Raw genomic sequence first — 24,552 nt, forward strand, 5'->3', positions numbered from 1 at the left:
GCTGGCCTCTTCCAGAGCCACCACGGGGGGGGGATGTTTCTACTAGACTAATAAAACCCACTTTGATTCTCTTTCTATTCTGAGCACTGCACTGAAGGGCGCGGAGCCGAGGGGCTCCCGCCCGCTCCCACACCGCCCCGGCGTGCCACGCACACGCAGACCCCTGCTCGGCCCCGCCAGCCCCGCGACGCCTTCGGGACAAGGAATGTTGCATGAAATACATCCTCGTTTCTGTTCCTCCCAGAGAGTCTGGCCTGTATATCGCTTGATGTGCTCTTCCCTGGGGGCGTCGCTGGTGGCCGGAGGGGCCGAGGCACCATGTGCTGCCGAGCCCGGGCTCCCCGTGGTCGAAGGGCAACACCTGGTCCGGGTGGGGAGCGGGGCAGGGCCAGCGGTGCAGTGAGGAGCCGAGCCCCAGCTAGGGAGAGGGCTTCTGCTGTAGGCCAAGCGCTGGCCACGTTGCCCAGGTGTGACAGGCAGGGAGACGCTGGTTGGAGTGCGGCAGGGAGGTGAGCGGGCCGGGCGCGTGCCGCCGGGCTGCTCCCCGGGCAGGTTGGGGTGGCCCACGGCGTGGAGACCTCGAGCTGCTCCGAGCCGGCAGGCGTGGTGGGAGCACGGCAGGACAGGGGCTGCTGCAGGAGGCAGGCAGGGCCGGCGGCGGTGCTGGCACTCAGCCCGCGCTGCGCTGGGAAGAGCACGCAGGAGGTACCAAGGCCACGGTGGTGGTCCCGGCCCCGTACAGGCTGTCCCGGCCGAGGTCGGAGGCAGCCGGCTGAGCCGGGTCGTCCTGCCGGTGCTCGGAGGGAAAGGGCTCCATCGCGCAGAGGTCTCCGTGGAAGGGCAGTCCCAGCGCGGTGGCTGGGTGGACGCCTGCGGTGACGCCCAGACCTCCTCCCTCCCGTGCAGAGCGGCCCCGGGGAGCAGCCAGCCTTGCCGTGCAAGCCAGAAGAGCGATTCCCGCGTGAGAGACTAGCCCTGGACTCTGTGCTGCTGCTCTGCCTGTCGCCCTCGGTTGCCCTGGTGAGAGAGGGACTGAAACCGCATGGATAGAAGCATGTTTGGGGATGTCAGAGGGAGGCTGGTGGGGAATCCAGCAGAAAACGCTTTGCCAACGTTCAATGGGGGGGTGGGGGGAGGGAGGGAGATGTTTTATTTCCTCTTGGTTTGGGGTCTTGTTCCAAGGGGGACATGTTGATGGATAATATATAATCTCCGTGCATTTATATAGAGAGCAGCTGATGACCTACACGAGATGATATTGAACTACAGGATTCCCACTCCGTCCTAGTCATCCTTATTTTGCATCTTTTTAATCAGCTATATATTTGGAAAGAGAGAACAAATATCTATATATCTATATCTATAGCTATAGCCACCTGATTTTGTTATAATTTTACTAAATCTATATATCTCTAGACTTGTTGAGATGCTGGCGAGGCGGTGCCTGCACCCCTCCCCTGGGACGCCCATGGCTCATGGGAGTTTTTAGCGACTGACTGAATGAATGTTAAAGTCTTTTTAAAAAAAAAACACAAAAAAAACCCAACAGCTCCTTTCAGACACTCCGGATTTTAAAGATCTGGAAACACAAAACAAAACTTGGTTTTTGGGACACACCGAGTCTTCCACCCCCGCCAGGCAGAGACGCACGGAGCTGGCGCTTCCACCACCCCGCAGAACCCGGCGCCTCTGGCAGGCGCAGGCCCCGCGGCATCGGGTCCCCCTCCCGCCTCCACTCCCGGGGAGCAATCGCCACCATTGCGCCCAGCGCACGCACCGCGCCGCTGCCGGCACAGCCCTGCGCGGGCACCGCCGGCCCGGCCGCGAGGGTCCCCGTGGGGCTGCTCCTCCGGAGTGGCCGTCGGGAGCAGGAGGAGGCTGGCGTGCTGGTCCAGTGGCCGGGCTGGCTCCCGCCACGCCGCCGGGAAGCCCAGGGGCTGGCGGTGGCATGGCCATGGGGGCACGGGGGCAGCAGGGCTCGGAGGGAGCCGCTCGGTCACCCAGCGGCTTCGGGGAAGCCAGAGTGACCCCCGCTAGCCCCGGCGCTGGAGGAGGCAGTGTCCCTGTCCCCCAGCGTGGTGCCCGGTGCCCCGCGTGCCCCCTCCTCGCCCCACCATCCCCGGCCTCACCCTGCCCCAGCTCGGGGGTGGCCAGGGCTCGGCCAGCTCGGGAGGGGATGGCTTGGTGACCGGTGTTCCCAAAAAGCTGAGTCCCCCACGAAGGCATTAACTCTTCTGGTGCTAGAGGGAAGGACAAGGAGGTTCCTTCTGACCCTCACACATCTCCGAACCTTTACAACCTTCAGCCAGGGAAAAGGCCCAGGTCCGGGGCAGGGGCGTCAGCCCCTCCTGCGCACCAGGTCCTCCCTGGGACGGATCCTGACCTGCGCCGGCGCACCAGGCCCTCCCCGGGACGGATCCTGACCTGCGCCGGCGCACCAGGTCCTCCCTGGGACGGATCCTGACCTGCGCCGGCGCACCAGGCCCTCCCCGGGACAGATCCTGACCTGCGCCGGCGCACCAGGCCCTCCCCGGGACGGATCCTGATGCACTGTGGTGCCGTCTCCTTTTCCCTGAGCTCTTGCTGGGCGCATGCCCAAGTGGCTCCATCCAGAGCCCTCCGGAAGCCGCTGGGCCCTGGGGGTTTGCAGCCTCTCCCCTTCCCCGGGCCCCATCCCGCTGCTCCCAGCCGGGGTCAGTGCCCAGGGACGGCGCAAGCGGCTTCGAGCTGGACCTGCAAGCAAACAGCCTGCGCTCCGCGCCCCAGGGTGCCCTGGGTCTCACGCCCCATAACCTGGTGAGCCAAGAGGCGTCCGAATCGTGATAGCAGCCATTGCGTCTGCCTGAACCCACAGCCTGCTTTACCAGGTGTGCCATCGCACCCCATCAGGCGTCCCCCGGCCCCGTCTGTGCCAACGCCGCCTCTGTCCCGCATGACCTGGAGCGGGACGCCGCAGACCAGGTCCTGCCCCTTCTGCCTCCCCGCCCCGTGGTCGCAGCCCGGCCCATCACCTCTCTGCCGCCGCGCACCCCACCCCTCTCCCTCCCCGCTGGGTCCCCCACCATGCGCCCTCCCGCATACCTGGCACCTTCACCCCTCCCGTGCACCTCCTGCCTTCACCCCTCCTGCGTACCTCCCACCTTCACCCCTCGAATCCGCCCCGCCGGCTCCTGCACGCCTCGCCCGCGGCCAGCAGCACGTGCAGCCGCACGCACCCACTTATCGCCCTGCACCCCAGCTCAGCACCCCTCCACCCCCTCACCCTCCATTGCCTGGGCTCCAGCTCCTTCACCCGCACTGGCGTTACTTGGCACCCTCCGGTCGCAAGGGCTCGCTGGCATGCTCCTGCACAGGCAGGGATGGTCCCACACCAGAGGTGACCTGTGCCACTGGCGCGGTTGCGCCTCGGCTGCCAGCACAGCCGCTGCCGCCACTCCTCTCACATCCCCTGGCCCCCCGCTCGCTCTCCTCTGCCCTCCAGAGCCCCCCCAGCTCCAGCTGTGCCCTCGCCTCATCCCTCCGCCACCTCCCGCACGCTTTGCAGTGCCTGCACCCGCGGTGCTCGCAGACACCCGGCCGCGAACCAAACTCGCCGCTTGTCCCCTGCGACCGGACCTTGTCTCACCCCTGCGACCGGAGCTTGGCTCTCCAGGCTGATGCTGCTTCTCCAGCTCCGTGCCTGGAGAAGCAGCACCGGCACATCCCCGGATGCTGGCGAGCATCCAGCTCCTCTGCACCCCTGCGGGGATGCTGCATGCTGGGCCTGCCACCGCGCAGCCCCCCGAGGACACCCCACTGCGCACCCGGTCCTGGGCATGTCCCCGGGTCAGTGTCATGCATCCTCTTTCCCAAACTGTAGAGCACCAGGATTTCCTAGGAATTCGTTTGGCTGGCTGTTCCTCGCGCTGCTTTTACGAACGAGGCTACTCTGGAGCCTCCCGCTGATGTGGAAATGCTCGTTTGCGGCCCGCGGCGTGCCGCGGGGGACCTGTGCCTGTTGTCTGGCTGGCTTTGGCCCCTGCTGCCGCGTGCTTGCAGAGCCCCGGCCGTCCCTGCTCAGGCTCCGTCCCCTGGGTCCCCCGGGGCCGGCTCCTGCTGCGGAGGCAGAGTGGGCACGGGTGGCCCCGCCGAGCAGCATCCGTCAGAGCACGCCGGGTGTCTGCACGCCGTGGCTTGGCCAAGCCTCTGCACCGCTGATGGCTCGTCCCTGGCCGCGCAGCCCCCTGCCCCGCTTGGCGCTGCCAGCGCCCCGCAGCCCCTCTGCACGCCCCAGCCCCGCGCACCCCTGCCTGCCAGCCCGGCCAGCTTGTCCCACCGCCGCCCCTTTCGCGTCTTTCCCTGCTGTGCTTCATTCCCATCGCGCTGCTGACTCCTTCCCCGCCTCACCCGCAGGTAACGGAGACCCCGGCAGCTCTTGGAGACCGCGGTGGCCCTTGGAGACCCCGGTGCTCCTCATGCCCCAGCGCAGCCCCACGGCCCGCAGCCGGCAGAGCCGCCCCATCTCCCCTCGGGGCGAGCCTCCCTCGGCCAGCGGGTGCTGCTGGTGGAAGTGTGACGGTGTGTTAGCCTGAGTGCAGGCTGCTCGACGGGTTCACGCCGGGTGAACCCGGGGTCTCTGCCCCTTCTGCAGCTGTTTCTGGGGCAACTGAGAGACCCGCCTGCACCCGCCTCTTGCCGCAAGAGGCCAGAAGTCTGCAGAGTGCAACTTTTCTGCAGAAAGTTCGGTCTGGGACCAGGAAAGCTGGACGCCTTCTTGCCATTTCTGAGGAGCCCTCCTCCTCCCCCTCCCTGGTTCCCCCCGCTGCCCTGATCCTCCTTGCCAGGGCTGGAAATGGTGGATGCACCGCTCTGCCCTGGCGGAGCCGGCGGCCGCGCCGCCCTGCCGTGCATCCCAGCTTCCACCACGAAGCAGCTGCAGCCGTACCTGTGTTGGCAAACACTGCGTGATCCCTCCTGTGGGACAGCGGCCATGGCCGTCGCTCCCAGGGACACCACGGCTCGTCCCAGTCAGGCGTAACACGAAAGAAGGCGACTTCCAACCACACTGCCGTGCCATCGCCCCCATCGCCAGGGGCTGCCCGGGTCTGCCGCAAACCTGCTCCCCTGCCCCAGCAGTGACAGCTTCATCCTCCTCATCGTCCTCCCACCAAGCGCTGCACCCTCCCTTCCCCCCCCCGCACCCACCACGGACGCACGCGCGTGGCAGAGCCGGACGAGCACGGGCTCGGGGCTTTGGAGACAGCACCGTCCCCGGGCAGCACCAAGGCCACCGGGCGAACGTGCTTCGCTTCGGGGCAGCGCCTGGGGCGCCGCGGGTGGTTTTGTGCCAGGAGCGGCCGCGGGCCGGTGCTGAGGCCCCTTCAACTGACTTGCTTGTTCCCCCCCAGCTGCAGACAGCCCGCTCCCACCCTGTGCCCGTCTGTGCCCCCCAAGCCCTCCCAGCTGGGGCGGCAGCGAGGGCGCTGGGTGGCCACATCCCACGCGCCCCGCTGGCTATGCAGCCTGTGCTTCGTGGTCCCGCCGGCTCCCAGGGCGGCCACGTCCCCCGCACCCCCAGCACCCGCAGCGCCCGACCAGGGTCAGGCCACCCGCCCCAGCGGCACGGTGCCCAGCGGCGCCTTCGCCGGGGCAGCCGGGTTGCCTGAGGGCCGAGGTCTTGTCCCATGGCCATTCCCACCCCCCCGGCAGAACCCTAACCCCCCGCTAACGCAGCTGCTGCTACTTCACTTTTATTTTCTCAGCTGAAGCAAAGAGGATTTTCCCCAGGTGTAGATAGCGCTTTCCTGACTCTGTATCTATTCCGGCTGCATTGGCATCTCCGCTCCAAACATCTCCAGACCCAGTGAGACATTTCATTTTGAAAAGCCATCCAGGAGAAGGCAGAGCGGTAGCGGGCGAGGAACCGACCCCACGAGCCTGCGGCGCGGCCGGCAGCGAGTGCCGCACCCCTCGGCCGCGCCGTCCCGGTGGCATCGGGACCGGCAGCACGCGGCGGTTACTGTGATTCTCATGGCTTCTCAATGACTTGGGTTATCTTCTGTAAAAAGGGATACACTTTTTTTTGCTTTGAAGGGGTTTTTTTTTTAAAAGTTGTTGGTATTTTTCCTTTGTCCAGACTAACGTCATCAATCCCTGTTCTCCATCAGCTCCTGTCTGTAATTCTGACTGTAAAAGAAGAGAAAACAAAACCCAAAGCACTTTGTTCCTGGTGGTGAAGAGCTTCGCCAGCCAAAACCACTTGCAAACAGCGACAAAGTGCGGCGCGGTTTTCTTTCTGTCCGCCCGTGGGCAGCCCTCACTGCCGCATGCATGTGTCACCCGCGGAGACAGCCCCGCACGCCCCCGGGCGCGCGCTCACACCCACTGCATGTGCATATACCGGCTCCCGCCCTCGCACACACGCGTGCGACCACACGCGCACGCACACGGCTCGAACATCCACACTCTTGTTTCTTACCCAGACGGACTCACCTGTGGGTTTTTGTTCTGTTTTTAATTTTACAGGGTCAGTTTGACTTCACCCCTTATTTTGTATGGATTTTCGGAGGAGATTTCTCCTTCTCCAGAGTCATGGAGGTGTGGCCATTCGCCTCCCGCCCTTGACGTTGTGATACACATACCCCACAGAGATCTATGTTTCTTATATTATATTATTATTATTAATTATTATTATTATGTAATAAATTTATAAGAAAGCTCTGCTTTGTTCCGTGGTGTCTCTCAGCTCCAGCAGCCGCCCCAGACCAGGGCTGACGGCCGGGGCCCCTCCGCCCCACTCCACGGGGGATGCGCCGGCACCCGGCGTGGGCAGATGTGGACAGATGTGGGCAGATGTGGGCAGGCGTGGGCAGCCTGCCACCCTGCCCACTGGGGCTCCTTGACTCCCCCGGCCCGAGCCAGCAGCAGGGGTGGCGGGCAAGGAGTGGGGCTGGGCAGGACGATGTCCCCGCTGCACTCCGGGGGCTCCCCAGGGCTGCCGGTCTGTGCAGGGTGGTGTGGGACAGACCTGCACCCGTCCCTCCGGTGCCCCAGGGCTCCCTGGCTGGCGGGGGGGAAAGCTTGCTGGGACTGGTGCCCCGCTGCAGGGAGCCGGGCTCTCCCAGGGCCGCCGTGCTGGGCTTGGCTCGCAGGAGCGGGCGGCCCTGGAGCTGGCGCAGTGCTGCGGGCACCCTCCTGCTTCCAGCCCTGCAGTGACCTGTGCCACCAACGTCCCCTCCGTGCTGGCCTGTCCCTTGCACTGCCCCAGGCCTGACGTCTGGGTCTCGCCCCACGGGAGCGGGGCCAAGCGGGAGCCCAGAGGGACAGATGTGCTCAGAGCGGGGTCCGGCCGCAGTGCGGGGAACCCACGGTGGCGGGGCTGGAAACGGCACCACGAAGCCAGCTGCGGTGGTCTGCGGGGGAGCGTGCCAGCAGCTACAGCCCTGTGGGCTCCCGCCCATCCCGCCCCGCTCACGGGGCCCCACCACCCCCAGGGACTGTGGCCACCCCACCCCGACACCTCTGCCCGTGTCCCTCCCCAGCGCCAAGCCCTCTGCCATGCCCTGCCCCGGGGTGCCCGGTCGAGCCGTGGCCAGACCCCCGTTCCTGGGGCGGGTGGGCTGCTGAGGGGCTGGGAGCACTCACCATCCCCGAAGCTGCTGCGAGGACTTACCCAGGCAAAAGGGTCGCCCCGAGCTGTGCCGCTGCAGGGCTGGGGCCCCGCCAGCTCTCGGGAGCGGTGACGCTGGTGCAGGCGCCACGGCACCTCGTGTTGAGCACTGAGTGTCCTTGGGGACACTCGTTCCTGCCTCTCCAGTGCTGTCTCTTGCAGCTCCTCTGGCAGCGGCACCGGAGCCGCGGGCAGGATGAACCAGGACCCCGTGGAGCCACTACCAGTGCCCATCTCTGCCCATGCTGCCCCGTGTCTGGCTGCCTGTCCCAGGGGTAACGGCTGTGTTTAGGGATGGCCCCGGATCCCGCCAGCCTCCGGGCAGGGTGCCGGGGACTGCGCCGGGGCCACCTGTGCCGGACTCATCCACCCCGTCGCAGCCCCCCCGGGGCGCTGGCACAGCCACCAGCACCAAGTGGTGCCTCTCCCCAGGCCGGAGCACGGTGCCACCGTCCCCAGCCGGAGCGGGGCCCCGTGGGGCTGGCAGGCGGGCAACAGGGGCAGAGGTGTGGGGCAGTTACAGCAGCTCCCGGGTCTCGGCCGCGCAGCACCGGGGTTCCCAGGTGCCAAGAGCTGGGGGGGGGCAGACGCGCAGGAGGCCTCATTCGGTGTCTGCAGCTGCCGGCGAACCCGGACATCGTGGTTACCTTGGGGGACAAACAGCGGCCGAGGGAGAAAGAGTGGAGGGGAAGAGGGCGGGAGAGGGTTCCGGGGTCCCGGGGGACCCCCAGCCAAGCACCCCCGCCCCAGGCAGCCTCTCCAGCACAGGAGGCATTATGGTCGCCCCAATGGACCCCCTCCAGTTTTCCCCAGGACCATCACCCCTCCACTGGCACATGCTCGAGCTGCTCAGCGGTGGTCTGGCTTTGGTGGCATTATTGGCACTGATTGGAATATGCTTAATTAGATGCAAAAGTTGCAGAACGATTGGCTGCTGCGCCTGGTGCACGCCTGTTACCTGGCGAGATTCATCGGCCAATAAAGTGACCATTATTCACCCGTCACCTGCCGGCTCCCGCGGGCGGCAGCAGCCGAGGGGCTGCGGGGTGAGGGGGGACCAGGAGGGAGCTGCCACCCCAGCCGGGGGCAGCGGGCGGGGGGCGGAGGAGAAGGGGGCGACGCAGGCGCTGGGGGCTGCACCATGAGGGTGAGAGCCCGGCTGCCCAGCCAAGACGCTGCCGCAGCAGCCTGCGGGGATGCGCCAAGGCTGGGCCTTCAGCGCAGGCGCCAGCGGCAGTGCCGGGGACGGGGGACAACGCTGCTGAGCCCCAGGGACACGGTGCAGCCCGTCCCGTTGCAATGGGGCTGAGGACGGCCACGCTCGTCTCCTGCGGCGGTGGCTCTGCTCCCGACCCCAGGGCCTGGGAAGGTGCCGGGAGCTCGCTGGACCTTGGCCTCGAGCCCAGGCACCTTCTCTAGAGCCTGTCCTGCTCCACCGAGATGTGTCTGGGGAGGCCAGCGCAGCTCCCGCCCCCCCCGCGCTGCTGCTCCTACGCCCCATGGGCTGCGGTCGCACCCACCCGAGAGAGCCCTTCTCGCACACAGCCCGTGGAGCTGTCGCCTCTGCAGCCGGCACGGGGAGGTGGTGGGGCCGCCACCACGTCCCACCCACCACACTGGCCCCGCGTCCCCCACGACCTTGCTGCCAGCCCAGCCGCACTGTGCCCGTGCCCCAAGGTACCCAGCCATCCCCACAGCCGTCCCTCCTGAGCCTGGCCAGCCCTGTGCTGCTCTGTCCCCGAGCGCAGCCGTCCCCATGCCTGATCACCTCTCTCTGTGCCACGCCAGCACTGCCCGTTTCGGTGACACAGATGCCATCTCCCCTCATAGCCGCCAGCCTGGGCCAGGACCCAGCGCGTGTCCATGGGGCTTCTCTGCCACGGGCTGACACAAGGGCTGGGTCCTCCAGCTCCGGAGTAATGGCTCACTGCCCCCAGACTGCTGTGCCCCCCCCAAGCTGGGAAGCTGCACCCCAGACCTCGGGGCACTGCAGTGAGGTGGCGACGCTCAAGGAGAAATGGGCTGCAAGAGGTGACAGGGAGCTGGTGAGTGGGGACGGCGGGAGGGGCCGTGCCACATTGGCTGTGCACCCTGCAGCACCCCATGCACCCTGCACCTCCTGCACGTGCAAACCCATGCACCCCGCATGCCCTGTGCCTCTTGCATACACCCCCGCCATGCACCCCGCATGCTCTGCTCCTCTTGCGCACACACCCCACAGACACCCCCCGTGCCCCCTGCACACCCAGCCATGCCCCACGCCCCCCCCCCCCCGTTCCTCCTGCACATGCATCCCCTGCTGCAGCCTGGGCCCCTGGCAGCACCCCTCATGCACGCTGGCGTACCCCGCTCTCCCGCCTGCGACGCACCTTCCCTGCGTGCCCCAGTGCACACCCTCCTGGGTGCAGTGCCCCCACCTTGCCCCCCACACAGACCCACCCTCTCCCCCGCAGCCCTGGGGGTCCCGGCTCCCCCCGCGGCACCGACAGAGCGTCCCCGCGCTCCGGGTCACACCAAGCATATATTTTATTGAAAGACCAAGTGGATGACAAGGCAGTGAGGGGAGAACCTTTAACCAGGGTTTGTACAAGTGTCAGTTGCTCAGGACTCCTCTTGTTGCTCGAGTTACGAGATAAATATTGGTACATAGAGCGGAGTGGAGTTATAGTCACTAAACTAGCACTGGTCGGATATACGGGGCCGGCAAGCAAAATAAATCACCAGGCACAGCAGTGAGGAGCGGGGGCAGCCGCCTGCCCGGTGCCACGCTCGGGCCGGACCCCGGCAGCCGCCCCGGCCGCGGGTTTTCCTCTCGCAGGGCAAATACATTCAGGCCGGGGGGGCTCCCGCGGGGCCAGCAGCATTGCCCCCCCACCCTGTGGGGAGCCCCCCGGCCCGAGCGCCGGTCCTGCGCCCCACGGCCCCCCGGGGCAGGACGGTAGGGCAGAGCGGTGGTGGGGGACACGGATGGAGGCGAGGGGGCCGGGGGCAGGAGGGGCTGTGCTGCGCTCCCCGGGTGGCTGCAGCGCTGGGGCCGTGGAGGGGACGGGGCCAAGGCGGCTGCATGGGGGTGCAGGGCTGTTCCTGGGGGCCTGCAGCTGGCGGGGAGAGCCCCCCCGGGGGGGGCTGGGAGGGTGGTGCTGCCACTGTGCAGGGGGACAGCATGGACGCGGGGGCTGCGTGGCTGGAGATGCTCACCCCAGCACCCCCCTCCTCCCCCTGCCCCCATCAGCCCCCCACAGCCTCCTCCCGGCCCCATTCAGCCCCTTGTGCCCCCCCCTTGCTGCACTGCTGCCCCCAAAGAATTTCCCACACACACCCTCTCCTGACCCCATTCACACCCCCCCGGCATCTCCCTCCCCGGCCGGGGCCACGGCTGGTGCCGTGGGTGCTGGGTCCCCCGGGCTGGCTTTGCTCATGCAGGGGGGCAGCTTCGCCCCCAGCCCCGCGACTCAGCTGCGTCACCCCTGTGGCCGGGGTCCCCAGGGCTGGGGTGGTGCTGGGCGCACCCCGGATACCCACCCGTGGTGCGTGGCTGCGGCCTGGCCCCCGGCCCCCCCCCGAGAAGCAGTGAGGATGTGCGGGGAGTCCATGGGGCGTGGGCTGGAGCATGTGCAGGGGGGGGCCAAGCCAGCTGGTTGTGGGGTCAGACAGAGTCTCTGGCCATCTGTGGGGCTGGAGGGGGGGTGCAGAAGCAGGAGGGCACAGTGACTGCCCCCTTACTCCAGGTAAATGTCCTCTGTGGGGCAAGCGTACTCCAGGTGCTCCTGGTAATATTCCTGAAACGCTCGTCTGCAAGGAAGGGCACAACGGGACGGCTCAGGGCTGGGCTGGGGCCCGGACCCCGGCACGGCAACCCCCCGCACCCCCAGCCCTGGCACAGCCACCCCCCCTGCCCCCAGCACCCCAACCCCTATACCCCCTCCGTCCCCCCGTGCTCCGGCGCGGCCGCCCCTGTCCCCATCCCCATCTTACCCGACGCACTCGGCGACGTGCCGCATGGATTCCTGGGAGACGAAGACGTGGCAGGCGAAGCGGCTCAGCACCGGGTGCTTGGTGATGAACCCAAAGTAGCTGCAGAGGGAGGGCAGGGTGAGGGGGGGACGCACACCCCACTCCTGCCCCGTGGGGCGGCCCGGCAGCCGCGGGGGGCTCTGTGGAGGGGATGCCCGCCGGGGCCCTGGGGCTGGGGCAGCCGGGACGGGACGGGGACCAAGCAGGTGGACCTGGTGCGGCACCGCAGGAGCGTGGGATGGAGGGGGGCCGCGGGAGGAGGGGGTCTCACCAGCTGTTCCGGGGGTGGCACCCGCAGAAGGAGATGTTCTTCATCTGGAAGAAGTGGCTGCAGCGCTCAAACTGGAAGAGAAGAGCCGGCCGAGGTGTGGGCGCCCGGCTCGCGGCAGGGCAGGCGCCCGGCCCCCGCCCGCTCGCACCCCTCACCTCCTCGTCCCGGCTGTACTCGGTGACGGTCAGGATGAGCTTGATGCCCTGCAGCGTGATCTCCAGGTCGCAGCTGGCCGGCGGGCGCAGGTGCACCGTCAGCTTCCTGGTGGTGGCAATCTGGGGGTGCGGGGTGGGCATGTGAGGGGGGGGGCTCATGCCGGTACGGGGAGGAGGGGGCCCTGCCGCCACTCCACCCCCCCGCCTCGGGCTCACCTTCTGCATGGCGGCGCAGAGGATGCCGTTGCCTTGGTGGTACGGCACCTCCACCGAGCCCAGGAACTGCACGTTGAACCGCTCCACCCAGCACGGGTTCCTCTTCAGGCCTGCGCGGGGAGAGGGGCGAGGAGATGGTGCCCCGAGCCCCCCGCCACCCCCCCACGGCCCCGGGGCCCCCGCAGGCTCCTACCGATGGCATCCCTGGTTTGGCCAACGACCTCGTGGGCGTAGAAGGCGGGGAAGATACCCCTCTCCCCCGTCCGCATGTTGTAGCCCCGGTACCAGTAGTCATCCTCCTCCAGCTCCACCAGGATGGGGTCGTCCACGTCCAGCTCCAGCTCATCCTCGTGGCGGGGGATGAACCTGGGGGGGGACGGCCGGAAGGAGGACGCAGGCAGGGAGGGGCAGAGCCGCGGGAGAGGGGGTCTTGCGAGATCCCCCCAAGGTGCCCGTGGCCGGCACCGCGCAGCCGGGCTTGCTGCTCACCTGAAGACGGCCCGGTGGGTTTGCTCCCGCTCCTCCCCGTTCACCATGCAGGAGAACAGCCCGAAGGACTCTGTGCCTGCAGAGAAGGAGGCTGCTGTGGGGCCAGGGGGCAGCTCCCACCCCACTGCACAGGGGTCACGCCCCACCTCTGCCCACCCCGGGGGGCTGCGGGACCCTCGGGGCGAGGGGAGCAGACAGCCATCACCCATGGGCTCAGGGCGCTCCTCGGGGGGTCCCACCTGAGCCCCTGGCCCTGCACCCCCAGCCCAGCAGCCCGGGGCCGAGGACCCCACAGGGGTGCTGGTGCGAAGGCGCGTTGGGGATCGGCCGCCCAGCAAAACCTCACGGCCCCGAAAGGGAGAGCCAACGGCCTTCGGGTCCGGCCCCACGCCCCCTGCAGCCACCATGCCCCTGTCCCACCTCCCGTGCCGTGCCACACAGGGATGATGCCGTGGCCAGGATGGCTGAGGCAGGACCGTGGAGGGCAGCCAGCCCGCCAACAGCACGCAGAGCAGCCCGGGACAGCATGGCACAGCACGGCACGGCACAGCGCGGGTCACTTACTGGAGGAGCGGGAGGTGCTGTTGACGAAGACGTTGAGGAACTTCTTGGAGAACTGCAGGTCGGCCTCGGGGGACGAGTCCTCGGAGGAGCTGTGGGCGTCGGGGGCCACCAGCCCGTCCCCGAAGGCTGCCTCGTCCTCCAGGTCGCAGCGGTCGCAGGCGCGGAGCAGGTCGCTGTCATCGCTCAGCACCGAGGTGCAGCGCCGCAGGCTCACCAGCTCCAGCTGCGTGTGCTCGTCCACCACCAGCGTGTACTTCACCGAGTCGTAGACCAGGGACTCGTCCAGCGCCCGCGGCTCCAGCGCCCCGGGGGCAGGCAGCAGCTCCCCCCCGAAGCTTCCCCGCAGCGGGTCCTCAGGGAAGGAGGAGCCCTTCAGGTAGGGTGCCTCGTCCTCATCCGCGGAGTAGGCCATGGTGAAGCCACGGTTGGTCTTGGCGGTGGAGACGTCCAGGGCGGGTGGGCTGGCGTCGGGGCCCTGCCCCTGGGGCACTAACCGGACGTCGTCAATCATGTCGTCGGCCTCCAGGACGCCCGAGTCCAGGTCCCTGTCGACGGCCCAGTCCTCCGGGCCAGTGGCGGGTGGTGCCACGGTGGTGCGGTGCTCCCCGGCGGCAGCCTCCGTCCCGGGGGAGGTGCGCAGGGGGCTGTGGGGTGGCCCGGGGCGGCAGCCGAAGGTAGCCAGGACCTCGGAGGCGCCCAGCCTGTCGAGGGCGACAGGGCGCCCTGGGAAGACGGGCGCAATGGTGTCGTTGGTGGGGTTGCTCAGGAAGAGGAAGGGGCCTGGCTCATCGGCAGGCAGCTCCGGCACCGGCTCCGTCCCGGCACCCAGGGCCTGCTCGTCCTCGGCGCGCTGGAGGGAGCTGCGCAGCGTCTCCATGTCCACCAGCTCGATGGCGCGCTGGCAGCGGGGCAGGGTGGCCGGCTCCCCCGCGCCCACCGGGGAATCCTGCGAGCCGGGTTCCCCATCCAGTGCCTCACTCAGGATCTCAGGCTCCAGGTCGGAGGCCGGGGAGATGGTGTCGCAGAGCGAGTGGGTCTGCTGGAAGCACTCGTCCGGGCACTTGATGGGGTAGGAGCCCTCCGAAATCATCTTGTTGACGAGGTTGCTGAGCAGCCAGGGTGAGTCTGAGTCCTCGCTCAGGTCGGGCTCCGACTCCGAGTCGGAGTCGTACTCACTGTTGTCCTCCTCATCCGCCTCAGGCATCAGCTTGGGCCCCACAGGCAGGTAGAAGGAGCGCCGGATACTCTCCAGGCTGTGGTCTGGGTCGATCTTCAGGTCCAGGGGGCTGGAGGTGGAGACGTCCGTCTGGCCCACGGGCGCAGAGGAGTCTGCCGGGTTCAGGCTGTCGTAGTAGTCCTCCATCTTCAGCTCCGCCAGGCTCTCCCGCCTCACCATGCCATGCTCTGGGAGCTCCCTCTCCAGGGTCTCCTCCTCCTCCTCCTTGCCCTTGTCCAGCAGCAGGGAGTCCTTGATGCCCATCAGGCCGGGGGCCTCCAGCTCTGTCTCCAGCTCAGCCTCCGAGGTGGGCGAGCTGGCCTCCTCGATGGAGTTGGTGAGGTGGGAGGACCTGCCGCTGCTGCTGTCGCTGCTCAGGTCCAGCTCCGTCTCCGAGATGGAGGAGATCATGTTGCTGACCAGGCGCCCACCGGCAAAGGCCGCCTCGATCTCCCCCTCCACGTCTGAGTCAGAGCCGGGCGAGCTGAGGTCTTCGCCGTGCCGGCCACCGGGCAGGAAGGGCTTGGCGGTCCTGCTGGTGAGGTCAGCCTCGATGCCGGGGTCCGAGGAGGGCGAGGTGGTCTCCGAGGAGCCCGAGGGGTGCCCGCGCACGCTGGCTGCCCGGCTGGGCTGGGGGCCCTCTCCGTCGGAGCTGAGCGGCTCCGCTGGCCCCGCGGGGCACATGTAGGCACCCGTCAGCCGGGCGCCCTGCCCGTCACGCCGCTCGGCAACGGCCCCGGCCACCAGCTCCTCCTGGGGCCGCGGGGAGCCGGGCTGCTCACGGGGGGCCGTGGGGGACCCCGGGCTCCTGGCCCCCAGGTCACGCCCTTCGCCGGGCGCCGGCCTCTCCCGGCCGCCAGCCGCTTCGTGCTTTGGCGGGGCGCGGCAGCCGTCGGCGGCCGTGGGGGCCTGGGGTGGTGAGCCTGCGTCGGGGCCGGCGGGGGGGCCGGGAGGAGCCACAGGCCCTGTTGGAGAGAGAGACGGTTTAGGGGGTGGCTGGCGGAGGCGCGATGGGGAGTGCGGTGCTCGGAGTGCAGAGGAGATGATATTCATGTTATAATCTTCCCCAGCTCTCGGGGGCGATGGGTTACCATGTGCCAGGGACTCGTGGCTGTTGCCTTGCGAGTCAAAGGGGGAGGGCTGCAGCGAGGGGGGGACCTGCCCGGCCCCCCCAGGGCTCGGCCCCTTCGGGCTCTCCAGGCAGGGTCCATCTTGGATGCAGGCATGGGGAGACGAGTGTCCTGCAAGGGAAGGCAGAGCCCCGCGTCAGCCCTCTGCCTCCCCGTGCCATCTCCCCCCACACCGGGGCGAAAGCTCCCGCCAGGCTTTAACCAAAGGGGGACGGCTGCGGGACCCCCGCTTGGAGCCCACCCCAGTGCCAGCCCCTGCCCCACAGCCCCACTCCAGACTGGGACCCCATCCCCATCCTGCGCTCACCAGTGTGTGAGGAAGAGGAGGAGGAGGAGTGGAGAAGGGCGTCCTGCCAGGTGGTGTGGTGAGCGGGCGGTGGGAAGCTGCCGTTGTTGTTCAGGGAGTCCTGGGGGAAGAGCAGAGCCGGGGTGGGTGGGTGGGCGAGCCCCGGAGAGGGGACGTGGGGCGGCCGAGCCAAGGAACAGGACCCAAGGGGCGTTTGGGGACCTGGCAAGGGGGAGGGAGCCAGGGCACCCGGCGGGGGCTGCACAGGGGCATGGGGGCATCAAATGCGGCCGGGGGATGCCCCTCAGCACGGCTCGGTGCTCCCCGCCAGCTTGGCAGCGCCGGGGCCACGTGCCCAGGGGCTTATCCAGATTAGGGCCGCAACGTCCCCAGCTCCCCTGCCCAGCCAGACGCACGCCTGGGCAGCGCCTGCCGCAGAGCGGGACCGAGGGACGCCACGCTGCCCGTCCCACACCGCCCCAGAGACAACACCCCATGGGGGACACGCCGTCACCGGTGCTGACCCCACGGGACACCCAGCATGAGGCCCTGCTGTGCCCCGTCCCCCCGAGAGCGGAGCGCGACCCCAGCGAGCGGGACCCTGCTGCCTCCCCCAAATTGCTGCCAGCCCCGCGGTGCGGGCAGGAGCCGGCAGGGCTGCGGCTGCCCAGTCCGGCGCGGTGGCAGCTGTGGATTAGTCCCGGCGGGAAGCGCAGGCAGCGATAATCCCGCCGAGCGGGAGATTAGCGAGCGGGGCCGGTGCCACGTGCCGTGAGGCACGCACGAACGTGGCGGTGGGGAGGGTGGCAGTGGGGAGGGTGGTGGGCGCCCGGTACAGCAAGGAGGGTCGGGCGTCACACGGGCTGTGCCGCAGCCCCTGGGATGGGTGCTGGGGGGGGTTGGCACCCCAGGACCAGGGTCTTGCCTCCTCCCCGAGCCAGTGCAAACAGGGTGGAGCAGGGATTACCGGGATTTGCACCCTGGACACGCTGACAGGGGCCGGATCCGGCCACCACCAGGGACTCCGCTCACACCCTGAAGGACGATGGACCAGGGCGGCCGGTGGCATCCGCCTTTGCCAGCGCATCCCGCTGGGGTGCAGCGCGCTGGGGCCGGTGGGCTCTGGGGGAGAGCCCTGGGGCTTTGTCACCCTCCTGCGCCGATCCCCAGCCCCAGTGGCGTTCAGTGCCCTCCCAGGAGAGGGGCCGAGAATCCCGAGAGCCCCCCCGGCACCATGGCAACGCAGCCGGATGCAGGCAGCACCGCACGCGTCTTCCCACACACTGCGGCGGCGCAGTAGCTCAGGGCCAGCACAGCACACGCACGCGCTTGGGGACACGGGGACACCCCCGCAGCACCATGCCTGCGGGGACCCCCCCGCCCCGCCTGCCCCGGGGGAGCCCCTGAGCCCAGCTCTGGGGATGGAAAAGGAGGGACGCGGCGTGCCCAAGCACCCCTGCACACACGCCCGTTCATGCACACCTGGGCACGCATGCGACGCACGGGGCCGGCACGCGACAGCCGCTGTGCCGCCACCAGCAACCGCCCACAGCACCTCGCAGCCCTCTGCCACGCCGAGACATCCTGGACCCGGCGCTCACCCCACAGCCCTGCACGAGGGGACGGGGCCCCCCGGGCCCCTGAGCCAGCGACTGGCAGGGAGCGTGCAGGGGCCCCGCTGGGCGCTGCGCAGACCTGTGCCCCGCGTCCCCAGCTCAGCACCATCTTTGGAGCCAGCGCCGTCTCTGCCCTTCTCTGCCCTCCCAGCGCTCCCGGTGCCCACCGCCCCGGGCAGAGCCCACCTCTGCGGAGCCCCTTACCACACCGCACCCCACAGAGGCTCCGCTCCTCCGCCAGCCCTGAGGTGCAGGGGGCAGAGACCCCGGGGCATGGGGGAGAACCCTCCCTCACCTGGGTGCCGGGGGCCGTCAGGTTGAGGGTGGTGGGCCGGTGCTTCTGCGTCTCCTCCAGGGCAGGTGAGGGGATGGGTGAGGCTGAAGGGGACGGTGGAGCTTCCAACTCATTGCCCTCCTCCTCCTCCTCTTCTTCCTCCTCCTCCTCCTCGTTGTCGTCGATCATCTCGAACTCCTGGAAGTCGTCCTGGAAGGTGCAGACGGGGTGCGGCTGCTCGCCGCGCTCCAGCACCAGGCAGTCCTGGGGATGCGGCACCGGGTTAGTGGCCACGGTGTTCACGCTCACCATGGCCACAGCCCCATTCCCCGCACCGGCACAGCCGCCACAGCGCAATCCTCCCCAGCACCCCTGCTCCCTTCCGCTCCTTCCCCAATGGGACGGGGGTCTCCCAGAGGAAAATGCCCTGTGGCAGGGACCAGGGATCCCCCCAGCTCTGCCGGCTCCCTGCCTGTCCTGGCCCCAACACCCAGCGCCTCATCCCACCTGCACGCCTGCCTGGCCCCTGCCTGTTTCTCCAGCACCGTCTCCCTGGTGCTGGGCAGTGCTGGGGAAGAGCTGAGTAAGCGGGAGCCACGGGAGCGCAGCGGCAGGCAGGCGCCCAGCCGGCGGGGCCGGCACAGGGCTGGCTGCTCAGCCACGCGTGTTCCCCATGGCCACCCCACAGGGCTTGGACAGAGGCGGTGGGAGGCCCCGGGGTGCCCAGCCGTGTCGGGGGGTTCCGAACCTGGGCTGCGAACCCTGCCTGCACCCTGCGGTAGATCCCCTTGGCACCCGGGCACAAGGGCCCCTGCACCCTCCGCTCCAGGAGGGGCTTTGCTGGGCTGATGCCCCTGCCCAGTCCCCGCCACAGCTCCGCGTGCAGCCGCCGTGTCCCCCGGGGGGACTCGGCACGCTCAGCTCCTGCACCTTCTCATAGTGGTCCGAGTCGTAGTTCAATCCGATGCCGCAGTCGTCCGTGATCTCTGACAGGTCCTCGTCGTCAAACTCCTCCAGGCTGATGTCCTGGGGGGGCCTGAGGAGAGGGGCCGGGGATGTCAGGCTGGGGATGACACACTGACAAACCCCAGGGAAATGCCTCCCGCTCCCCCCACGGCACCACGAGGGCCCGGAGAGCCGAGCGGCACTGCAGGCATGCGCTGGCATTGTACCGCCATCACCCCAGGGTGCCCACATGGGAGCACCAGCTGGGCAGCGCCGCAGGGACACGCTGGCGTAACACCGTCACCCCAGGGCACTGGCACGGGAGCACCGGCAGAGCCGGCACGGCATGCTCCGGCCAGGCAGCGCAGGGCCAGAGACCCTGAGCCACAGCAGCGGGAGCCAGGCGAGGCCGGAGGCGACGGGGAGGCCGATGGCCACGCTCCCTCCTGCCAGGCTCGCCGCAAACTGCCTGGATTCACCACCGGCCTCGTGCCGGGGCGGTGAGAGCCCAGTGCGGCTCAGGGCCACGCAGCTGCGGGTCAGCCCCCGGCTGGGCAGAGGTGCTGAGGCGGCCGCGGTAAGCCCAAGACGTCTCCCAAATTCCCTGCCCAGCAAAATCCCGTGAGACAAACCCAAGGCATGTGCCGGAGCCGAGGCAGGGAGGGGACAGTCGCTGCCGCCACCGGCTTCGGGGTGACCTGCACCGCAGGGCTGCTTTGGGCCTTGGGGGTTTAGTTTTGGTTTAACCAGCAGCAGAGCCACGCGCCATCCCGCAGCGCTGCCCGGGTGCAGGTGCTGCCCGCGCAGGCAGGGACGGGGGGCAGCAAGGGGGGATCGACGCCCTGACACCCCGGCCTCGCCGGCGCTGCCTTCCCGCCTGCCCCACGGGCAGGGCTGGGGCTGCCCCTGCCCGAGGTAAGGCTGAGGTAAGGGCGGTCAGAGAAACCAAGCCGAGCCGTTCCGTCAGGAACGGGGGTGTCATGGAAACCAGCGGTTTCTGCAGGGAAAGGAAAAAAAAAAAAAATGACAACTCTTGGCAGGATTTGGTGTCAGAAAACGGAAATCAAACGTTTCTGGCAGCTCTGTAAGGTGGGAGGTGCGGCATCGCCCGGGCGCCAGCGGGGACCCTCTGCCCACCCCTGCCCGCCGGGGTCTGGGGACACCCAGGGCCCCCCACACCCCGAGGGAGCACGGCAGCACCCGGATGGGGGCCGGGGCACGTGGGGATCCTCCCACGGGAATGGGTCTGGGTCTCACGGGGCTCAGTCCCGGGGCTCTGACCCACACATGGAGGGGTGGTCACAGCCCCACAGCCTCCCGGGCTGCCCCCCTCCCTCTGCCCCCTGCTTTCGCTCTGAACTCCCCTTCTCCAGCCCCTCGCCCCAGCGCAGAGGCCGGGCGCTTACTCCCACTTCGCAGGGAGAAAGATTTCCCCTAATCACCTAATTCCCAGAAGTAGGCATGGAGACAGCACCAAACATTCGCAGATTTATGGCAAAAGCATCAGAGCGGCGGTGGGAACGCGGCCTCAGCCTGCAGCGGGGCACGGGGCCGGGCCGGACCCCAGCCAGGGCTGGGGGAGCCCCGGAGGCAGCGGGAGCAGAGCCCCGAGGGTGGTGGGGAGCAGAGCCCATCTCGCCAGCCCCAGGGGACGGCGGCGGCGGCTCTCCCGCAGGCAGCGGGGCGCAGAACCCTCCTGCTGCCAGACACGCTGCTGGGACCCGCCTGCGCTCCCGGGGGCGAGCGGGGGCCTCGGGGGTCCCTCGGCCACCCAGGGCAGGCAGGAGGGCAGGGAGAGCACAGCCATGAGCGCTCCTGGGATGGAGACCTGCCTGCTCCTGCACCTCGGACCCTCCTCACCCGGGGGAACAACTCCTCCACCAGCCCTCGTCCTGGCAGAGGGGATGCACACACACCGGGCCAGCATGGCACGGCGCAGCACGGCTGCCCTGCACAAGCAGGGTTGGGGGTCCCGCCCCACACAGGGCTCCTGCCCACCCGCAGCCGTCCCCCCTCAGCAAGGGGCGGACCGTCGCGACAAACCACGGCTGAAGTTTCTAGGTCACAGCGCTCCTGAGCTGGGGCGGGCACGGTGGGATGGGGCCACCAGCGAGAGTCGGCCCAGCCCCACAGCCTCCCCGGGGGACCCCAGCCGCAGCCCGGCTGCAGCCGAAGAGGCGGCACCATCGCTGCAGGCGTGGGGACACGGCAACGGGCCCCTCGGATGCGCCGGCGACGAGCAGCGGGACGGCAGCAGGCAGGCAGGATGGCATCCATCCCTGTGATGGCTGTGTAGGACACCGCTGCCGGCCGGGCGGAGGTGCGGGTAGGGAGCACCCGAGCGAGGGTCCGGAGCTGAAGCAGAGCCGAGGCAGTGGTTCGGGGAGGAGGGAGCTCGCCTCAGCCCCACGCATGGAGAGGGGCGTTGGGAAGGGCAGGGAGGCAGCAGGACACCCAACTGCGGGGTGTGCAGGGACCCGGCCCCCCACCGCACGCCCCGGGCCGGCCTTGCCACCCCGGCTTTGGCACATCCTGAGCTGGCCGGGCTGGGGCAGCACAGGGTGAGGGCCGGGAGCCGGACCCCAAAGGAGGCCCCAACATCACCCACCCCTGGGGTGCAGGGAGCGGGGCCGTGTAGGGACGGGGAGCGGGGCACGCACACCAGCACGGCACGCAGCCCGGTGTTTGCACGGGAGCTGCCGGGGCCGGGCTTCTCGAGGAGGGAGTGACAACCCAGCAGGGCCACGGGAAGATTGAGTTTCCTCATTATTTCCAGACCAGCTCCCTGGACAGTTCGCCCTGGCAGCGGTTCTCCTGCAACGGCTTCTCCCATGGGGACGGGCCAGGGACCAGGACAGCAGACACCCCCCCCGCCACGCCTGCCGGTGTCCCCCACCCCAAGCCCGTGACCGGCACCCGTGGCTCCCATTGCCCGACCTGCAGCCACCCCACCGGGGCTGGGTCCCCAGGCTCGGGTGCAAGAGCTGTCCCACAAGAGCCCTGCCGAGGCCCTACCGCGTGTGCACCACGGCCTTTCCACACCGATTCCTTCCCGCCGCATCACCTTTACCGGCTTCTCCTTCCCCTCCCATCAGGGGAGCCCACCCCACCATCCTGCCGAGCGCCAGACTGGGCACGGCCTCCCCAGGGGCCTCCTTGGAAAGGGCACAATCCGGATTCAGCCCTTGCAGTGCCCGGCTGAACCGGCACAGGCCGAACCTGGCACCCGGGCCACCGGGCCGGGGCATGCTGGGTCTGCACCCCTGGTGTTGGCAACAGCCGGGGCCTCACCCTCCCTCACCTCCCCAGGCCCCGCCAGGCCCCAGGGACTCGCGGGTGCTCCGAGACCTGGGTGCGCTCACCGCCACAGCATCCCCAGGGATTTGAGCCGGTTCTCCGGGCTGGTGCAGGGGTGCAGCGCCTGCTCCCCAGGCTGCCACCACCTCCTCCTCCCAGTGGGGAGCGGCACTGGCTGGGGGTCACGGTCACGGCTCCAGCCCTTTGGCACCCGCAGAAGGGCTTCGTGCCGCCCACAGCACTGCCCAGGGCTCAGAGCCACCGTCGGGGACCTCGGAGACCGGGTACTCCCATGGGAGCCGGCGGGGAGAGGGATGGTCCGCAGCTGGAGGAGAGCGGATGTGGCCAACGCAGGGGCCAGGCTGCCGCCGTCCCTCCCTCGCGGAGCACAAGGCAGGGGGGGACACGGAGGAACAGCAAGTTCAGTCCCAGGGGGACTGAGCGCCCTGGGGGGAGAGGAGCGGGTCTGGGTTGTGCTGGGGGGGCTCCGGCCTCTCCTGCCCCTCACGGCCCGGGCTGGACACATCCCTGGCCCAGGCCTCGGCTGCAGCGAGGGGGCAGGGAGCTGCCGGGGCCAGCTCTGACCCCACACGGCGGGGCTGGGGGCAGGATGGGGAGCGTTGCCAGGAGGACACAGCCGAGACCCCCGGAGAATCCGCCCGGGGCCCCCATCCCGGGCGAGGGGGCAGGAAGGAGCCGAGCAGCCACGGCAGAGGCCGTGTCCCCCCCTCTCCGCACTGCCGCAAGCGGGGACGCCTGGGGGTCCCGCTCCGCAGCGCGGCCGGGGCAGGGAGGGGACAGCCCCGGGGGCAGGGAGGGGACAGCCCCGGGGGGCAGGGAGGGGGGGGACAGCCCCGGGGGGCAGGGAGGGGGGGGACAGCCCCGAACCCAGCACAGGCCAGAGCCAACCGAGGGCACGTCCCGCATCCCCACCAGCCTCCCTCGCTCCGCACCCCCCGGGTGATGCCCCCCGGGGACCCCCACCCGCAGGGGGTCCTGCCAAGGTCAGGCCGGGTGCGGGGAGGGGGCCGAGGGCCCCGCCGCGCCCCCCCCCCCCCGCTCCACGGGGACCGGCCCGCCCGCTGGCCAGGCCCAGGCGCGGTGGGACGGCGGTAAGGTGACCCGCCACGGGCGCCGCCGGCCCGGGGGGGGGACAGGCGGACGGGGCGGGGGGGGGGGGCTGTCGGCCGCCGTTGACCTCGGGCGCGCCGAGCCCCGGCGGGGGCGGCTCGGGGGGGGGCCGGGGCGGCTGCTGAGCCCCCGCGGGCCAAGCGACCCCTTCTCCCGCGGCGGGCCCGTTCCGTTCCCGGTGCCGGCACCGGCCATCCCCGGCCGCCGCCGGGGCCGCTGCGGCGCGGCGGGAGAGACAAAGAGGCGGCGGCGGCGGCTCCCCCCCGCAGCGGCGGGATGCGGCGGCCCCGGGCACAGCCGGGCCGGGGGGGGTGGGGGTGGGCCTGAGCCCGGGGGGGGCTCTGCCCCTCCGCGAACGGGGCGGGGGGGGGGGGCAGGCAGGGGGGACCCCCCGACCCCCAACACCGCCCGCCCGGGCGGGAGCGGCAGCGGGGGGCGGGGGGGGGGGGCGGGATGCGGCCGGCGGCTGCCGCGTCGTTAATCCCGGGACGGGCCCGCCGCGGGCCCGGGCAGCCCGAGCGGCGGCGGCCCGGCCCGGCATCCCAAGGTGAAGGGCGGGGGGCCCGGGCCCGCCACGCCGAAGCCTCCCCCGCCGGGCCCCGTCCCACCCCCCGCGCCCCGCCACCCCCCGCCGCTGCGAGGGCGGTGCGGCGGGGAGGGCGGCCCCGGCCCCCCCCCCCCCCCCCGGGTCCCGGCCCCCCCCCGAGCCCGGGCCGGGCTCACCTGCAGCCCGGCGGGGAGAGCGAGTGGAAGGTGGAGAGCGAGAACATCTCGGCGCGATCCGCCATCTTCTCCCGGCCGGGGCTGCGCCGGACTGCGGAGCTGCGCGGGGGGCGCGGCCGGCGGGGCGCGGGGGCGGGGAGCCGCGCTACGGCGGGGGGGGCGGCGGGGGATGGGGCCGCCGGGGGGGGGGGCCTTATAGCGAGGGAGGAGCCGGGGCGGGGGCTGCCGGGGGGTGGTATGGGGGGGGGGCGGGGGCTATGGGGGGGCGGGGTGTATGGGGGGTGGTATAGGCGGGGGGGGGGAGCAGGAAGGGGCTGATGGCCGAACGGGGGGGCGGGGGGCTCTGCGGGGGGGCTGTGTGGAGGGGAGCAGAGAGGGCTGGGGCTGTATGGGGAGGGGAGCGGGGCTTGGGGGGGCTGTATAGAGGGGGGCAGGAGGGTGCTGGTTCCCTCTGGAGGGGGGCCGGGGCTGCGCAGGGGGAGCGGGGGCTGTCTAAGGGGGGGGCAGGGGCTGGGCGGTGCGGGGGGGGGAGGGGCTGTGCGGGGGAGGGCAGAGCCGCGGGGGGGGCTCTGCGGGA

At 69.9% G+C, this 24,552-nt stretch overlaps 1 protein-coding gene across 1 annotated transcript; it reads right to left on the reverse strand.

Annotated features, from left to right (window-relative positions):
* Window positions 1-11,367: 11,367 nt before the first annotated feature.
* Window positions 11,368-24,040, reverse strand: MAPK8IP2 (mitogen-activated protein kinase 8 interacting protein 2). The gene is made up of 13 exons (XM_059815973.1): window positions 23,976-24,040; window positions 18,810-18,915; window positions 17,901-18,143; window positions 16,011-16,110; window positions 14,190-15,538; window positions 13,358-14,141; window positions 12,794-12,869; window positions 12,498-12,670; window positions 12,305-12,414; window positions 12,089-12,208; window positions 11,934-11,998; window positions 11,624-11,722; window positions 11,368-11,440 (listed from the first exon to the last, which is right to left on the reverse strand). Exons 1-13 carry the CDS (start codon window positions 24,038-24,040, stop codon window positions 11,368-11,370), a joined length of 3,363 nt encoding a protein of 1,120 aa, XP_059671956.1.
* Window positions 24,041-24,552: the final 512 nt, after the last annotated feature.

Source organism: Gavia stellata, chromosome 4 (assembly GCF_030936135.1).
Source record: "Gavia stellata isolate bGavSte3 chromosome 4, bGavSte3.hap2, whole genome shotgun sequence".
Taxonomy (NCBI): domain Eukaryota; kingdom Metazoa; phylum Chordata; class Aves; order Gaviiformes; family Gaviidae; genus Gavia; species Gavia stellata.